General features: G+C 58.0%; 1 protein-coding gene across 1 annotated transcript in view; it reads right to left on the bottom strand.

Moving 5' to 3' along the window:
• DCTN1 (dynactin 1) overlaps nt 1-5,221 on the bottom strand; it is a gene marked incomplete at its 5' end in the record, with an annotated part of 22,423 nt that overhangs the window by 1,045 nt on the left and 16,157 nt on the right. Inside the window, 9 exons of the mRNA XM_009696036.1 lie at nt 305-433; nt 703-834; nt 1,179-1,340; nt 1,806-1,955; nt 2,066-2,128; nt 2,665-2,733; nt 3,288-3,456; nt 4,468-4,628; nt 5,188-5,221. Of these exons, the coding sequence (XP_009694338.1) occupies nt 305-433; nt 703-834; nt 1,179-1,340; nt 1,806-1,955; nt 2,066-2,128; nt 2,665-2,733; nt 3,288-3,456; nt 4,468-4,628; nt 5,188-5,221 (1,069 nt within the window). The remainder of the gene's footprint in view (nt 1-304; nt 434-702; nt 835-1,178; nt 1,341-1,805; nt 1,956-2,065; nt 2,129-2,664; nt 2,734-3,287; nt 3,457-4,467; nt 4,629-5,187) is intronic.

Genomic DNA, 5,221 nt, shown 5'->3' with positions numbered 1-5,221 from the left:
CCTGCCCAGAAATCACAACCCCTACCCACACCGCCCCTACGCCTGGTACCCAGGCACACGCACCCATCACCAACTCTTGCCGGGGAAAGGTGGGGAAAGGGCAGGACAGATGCTGGCAGGGAGGTACAAGGCAGCAGCACCTCCCTGACAACTGGAAGAATATTTCCAGGAGATCTGGCTGAGACTCGGGACCATTGGCTCCACAGGCAACAAGTCACCTGGAGCACGAACCTGACCACTACGGCAGCGAACAGCTCTTCACTGACCGGGCAGGAAGGCCGAGATCGACTGAGGAACAGCTTACCTTGATCTTGAGGGACTTTTTCAGTTCTTTGATGACTGTCTCCCTGTCCTCCAGCTTAAGCCCCAGCCCCTCGGCATCAGTGATCTCTGCCCGAAGAGCCGCTGCCCGTAGGTCAGCAGGTGGGGTGGGCTGCAACGGAGACCAGAGGAACAAGATACAAAATTGGTATTTTACAAAGAATTCCCGTAAGTGCCGATGGGGCCGCGTGGCAAGAGTGGGACAGTTCCCGGCCTCCCTGAATCCTGCAGGCAACTGCTGCCTCTCCCCAGCTCTCTGCCCCACACCGCACCCAGAAGACATTCCCCTGCCAGGGGAGGGAGCAGCAGGACTGTGGGAGATCACAGAGCAGCTCGGATGCTCCAGCCCTGCCCGAGGCCCCTGCCACAGCTGAAGCCCACCTTGGTCTGTGGCCTATCCGCATCGTATTCTCCCTCCTGCATGGCCGTGGCCATCTTGTTCATGGTCGCGATGAGGATGCTGCAAGACTGACGCAGGCACTCGTAGGGGTTGATGCCCTGGGTGCCGTAGATCTGCAAAAGATGGGAAGAAAGTGGCAGGTGCCCCTGGGCTGGGCTCGTAGGCCCCCTCCCGACTCCCCACAACGTGCCACAGGCCCTTGAGAGGCCGCGGTCCCTTTGGTGTGGCTGTGGAGCAAAGCCAGCCACGGGGAAGGACAGCACAGAGCAGGCGACCACAAAGCCCTCTGCATTTTGGCATTCCCTGGCCATATTCCCAGGAGTTCCTTCCCAGGCTCCACACAGCTCTCCCACCCGGAGCTGCTCACGGGCAGGGCTGTAGCACTGCAGAGAGATGGGTCCCAGCTTCACCTCGCTGCAGCAGGGAACGAGGGGCAGTCGAGAAGGGGGTTTCCCACCTGCTCGCTCGCTTTGAAGGCCAGATCCTCCAGCTTCACCGCCAGCAGCCCCTCGTTCTCTGCCAGAGGAGCAATCATCTGCGCCCCAGCAGCGGCCACCTCCTGCAGCACGGCCACCACCCAGGTCAGGTGCTTGCGGCAGTCCAGCAGCGTGTCCGACACCTGAAAGTTGAGCAGAAACAGGATGGTTGGGAAAGGCAGAGACAAAGGGGCTGCTTTCCAGCTCGCTTCCCAGGCACTGGGGAAGCTCCTGGCTGCACAACATTGGCCTCACCCTGGTCTGACAGCTATTGAGATTTTAACTTGCTTCTGAAGCATCGCTAGGAAGATGGGAAACATCAGAAAATATAAAAAGGAACTGAAGGCTGGAGAAAAGTAGGTTACGAAGTCCACGTCTCCATCCCAACGAGAAACACCAAGCCCAGAGCCACCACATCCCATCTCAGCTCACACCGTTTTCCTCTGCCTGAGCAGAGCACTGCAGGGCACTGCACACCGGCACGCTCCCTCCCTGGAGCCAGCAAGGACAGCAGCGATCTGTCAGCATTTGATGCTGGCCCAGCACAGCCCACAGCTCCCAGTACGTGGCTAAGACGCGAGGGTGCCCTGCTCTACCGGCCAGCTCACCTGCTGCCCGAAGCCCAGTGCCGCAGGGATACCCGGAGCGTCCGTCCCAGGCATGCGGCGCCTGATCTTTTTGCAAAACTGGCGAATGTCACTGCACGAGGTCTCCAGGTCCTTGAGGAGGATGGCAAGGTCGGACGCCTCCTGCCCAGCCTAGGGCGCAGAGAAAGGATCTCAGAAAAACTGACAAAGGGATCACGGGCAAGGGGAACCCAGCACAACCCTCGCCACAACCCCGCAAAGCCAGCCCGGGCATGTCCTACCTGGAGGAAGGATCGCAGCCGGCACACCTCCACCCCCATGCAGTCCAAGGCACTCTGGGTGAACTGCAGAGCACAAACACGGGTATCGTCAGCTTGGGGCAAAGCAGAGACCAGGCAAGAGAGCTGCTCTGGGGCAAACGGGGGTTTTGGGCTCGGGCGTTTCAGGATAGACCCTCTGTACACCACTCTGCCACGACCCCAGGGTTTACAGGAGCAGGAAAACAGGCCGAGGCATTCAGTCAATTTTTGGTTTACTCCATGGGGCACAGGACACCAGTAATTCCCTTAGAAGCTCAGGGCAGTACAACAGTCTCTCTTAGACACTAGGTTCTCCATGCTCTCCTTGCTGCTCTTCTCTTTCTACCCAGGCATCTGCAGGGCAAATGGCCCCACGGCTTCTTCCCCCTTCCCTGACCTGGGAGCCCTCATCACCCCTGTGCCCCCCCTGGCAGCGGGAGCTGGGGAAAAGTGCCTGCAACGGGGAGAGGGGAGAAGAGGCACTTCAACTCACAGAGGGATCTCGGGGTGGGCTGGGCAGAAAGGGCAAAGGCAGAAAACACGCAGCAAGGAAAGAGTCAGGTTATTTTTCCCCACTTCACCTTGATGTGGTCGGCCAGCTGCAACGTGCAGTCCTCAGCCTGGTCAGCCAGGTGGATGCTGTACAGATGCTTGGTGGAGAGAGAGATCGGCAGAGATCAACACCCCTCAAATGTTCCCCCAGGGGCAAGCAAACCAACCAAATGAGGAAATGCATAACCAAAAACCCCAGACAGTGAGGGTTTGGCCTAATTTTGAATTGGAAGTGAAAACTCTTGTGGTGACCCCCACCAGAGCCCCTCTGAATGCTCTGCCCTCCGAGAGAGCTGGTGGCTCTTAATTCAAAGGGTCGGCAACCCTGGTCTGCAGCACAGACGTACAGAAAGGTAGGGTGGGAGAACCGCATCCGTCCTGCCTGCGTCCTCCCAGGGACAGAGAGCAGAGGCCACAGCCCCCAAGTGACACAGCCACAGGCTCAAGTCCTGCGTGCTCCGGAGGTGCAAAACATCCAAAGAAAGTGCTACCAACGAGCTTATTGAGAGCTTATCAACGTGCCAAGTGAACGACGTATCCAAGAGCATGACTTCCAGCTGTGGCGTGCGCTGGTGAGGTTGCACCTGTTCCCCAGGTCAGAAGCACCCCGAGCTTGGCCACCAGCCCGTCGCTCTCGGCTCCGCAGACCCACCTGGTAGTACTTGATGGCTTTGGTCAGCGGCTCTACGTTGACAGTCTCGTCCAGCTGGTCCTTGTGCAGCAGTTCGATCAGGAAGTCCAGGGAGCGCTCATGGACGCTCATCTCGGGGTACAGCATCCCCACCTTCTTATACACCTCCACGCTGCATTTGTTCAGGGCCCTGGTAAGGGGGCACAGACACGGTTGGCTTGGCTGGGACAGGCACACGCTCCAGCCAGCATCAATACAGGGCTTTGCTTCTGGGTGCCGGTCTCAGAGTGGCACTGGAACCCCCCAAGGACCACCAGCTGGACCCCCAGGAGCACAGTAGCTAGAGAGCAGTTAACAAAGGTCAAAACATCTGTAGAAAACCAGGGTGTGAGATAGGCTGCCTGGGAGCTACAGGAAAGGGAGCCCCAGAGCAGAAAAACCCTCCAGGCTCTAAGCCAGAAGCCAGTGCTGGAGGCAGGAGGGGACTCTGCGAGCTCCTCGGCCACGCTGGTGCAGGAGCAAAGGGATCTCTCAGCGTTCTGGTTCAAACTGAGCCACTTTACTGGTAGCAAAGCCGAGCAAGCCTCAAGGCAAGTACCCTCCCCAGCCACAGCCGTTTTGATGCCCGAAGGCATCTCCCAGCCTCCGAGGAAGGCCCTGGCTCCTCGGTGCTGTCAGGGCACTGCCCGGCGATGGGCTGACACGGATCACACGTTCAGGCTGACGCTCGGTGAACTGTTCCTCACAGGACTAAGCCCTGGGCACTCCTGGCAGAGGGCACTGGGCTGCAGGGGAGAGCCTGCTCTTGGGGACCGAAGCTCAGAGTCAACCCCAAGTGCAATCAAGCTCAGCAAGAGACCGTGATGCATCTCCTGGCAGGCTCGACGGAAAAATCAATGCAGCAAGGCTACTTCTGGCCTCAAGACATGGTCACAGCTGAAGAATGAGCAACACGTGCTAGAGAATTGGATCCCTTCATGTGTCAATTCTTGGGAGGAAAACAAAGAGGGAGTTACAAGAGAAGTGAATACCCCCATCACAAGCCAATAAATGGGATCCTTCAGCTTTTTTCTCGCCTAGCTGCCAAAATACTTTTAACTCAGAGGGACCAGGCCCTGCTGAGAGGCTGCAGACATCCTCTGTGCTTCCAGATGGTGAAGCGCGTGGAAATCGAGGGTGAGGAGAAGGGCTTGATACTCACTGTTCATATTTGTGCAGCGTAGCCTGCAGAAGGCTCAGGGAATAGACCAGCCCGGCGGCGAAGCTCAGCTGCTCTCCCGCAGCACCCCTGAGGCCGGTGCGCTCTGCGCAGTTTTCATTCAGGTCAAACTTCTCCTGAGCCTGTTTGCTGATCAGCTCAGCCTGTTGGGGAAGAGGGCAAACCTTCAGAGTCTTCCTCTGCTTGCTCTGATCTGTCCTGCTTAGCCACGGACCAGCCAGACCCCGCCTCATGCCCCCAAGAAGCAAGCTTTCCTGGGAAAGATTTCGGCACTCCAGAAGGGGAATAAGGGGGAGAGCCCCCCAGGCAGTGCTGCAAGACGGCGAGGCTCGCACACCCGCCCTGCCCGAACTGGCAGCCGCAACCCACCGGTACCACCATAGAGTGCTCTGACCGCTGACCTACCACCTCCTTCTTCCTCCTCCTCCCAGACAATTTTGAAAGTTCTCAAACAAGTAAACATTCAAAATCCCAAATTCAACTGGGACAGAAAGAAAAGATGTATTTCCCACAGAGCCGTGGCACAGCCACCAACTCCTGGTTACCCCAAATGGCACCGTGGGTTTGAAGACAAGGCTCCAAGCCCCATCAAGCCCAGCTCGGGAGATAGCCCCAGCTCAAAGCTCCAAAGGAAGAACTAACATAAGCTCTCGACAAGGCCTAACTCCTGCAGGCAGGCAGGAGCCGAGGCACCCATCCCACCTTGCAGATGAGCCGAGGGATGAGCAGCAGCACC

The sequence above is a fragment of the Cariama cristata genome, unplaced genomic scaffold, assembly GCF_000690535.1.
Source record: "Cariama cristata isolate BGI_N322 unplaced genomic scaffold, ASM69053v1 scaffold14512, whole genome shotgun sequence".
NCBI classification, from domain to species: Eukaryota; Metazoa; Chordata; class Aves; order Cariamiformes; family Cariamidae; genus Cariama; species Cariama cristata.
This window is presented reverse-complemented; position numbering and strand designations above follow the sequence as displayed.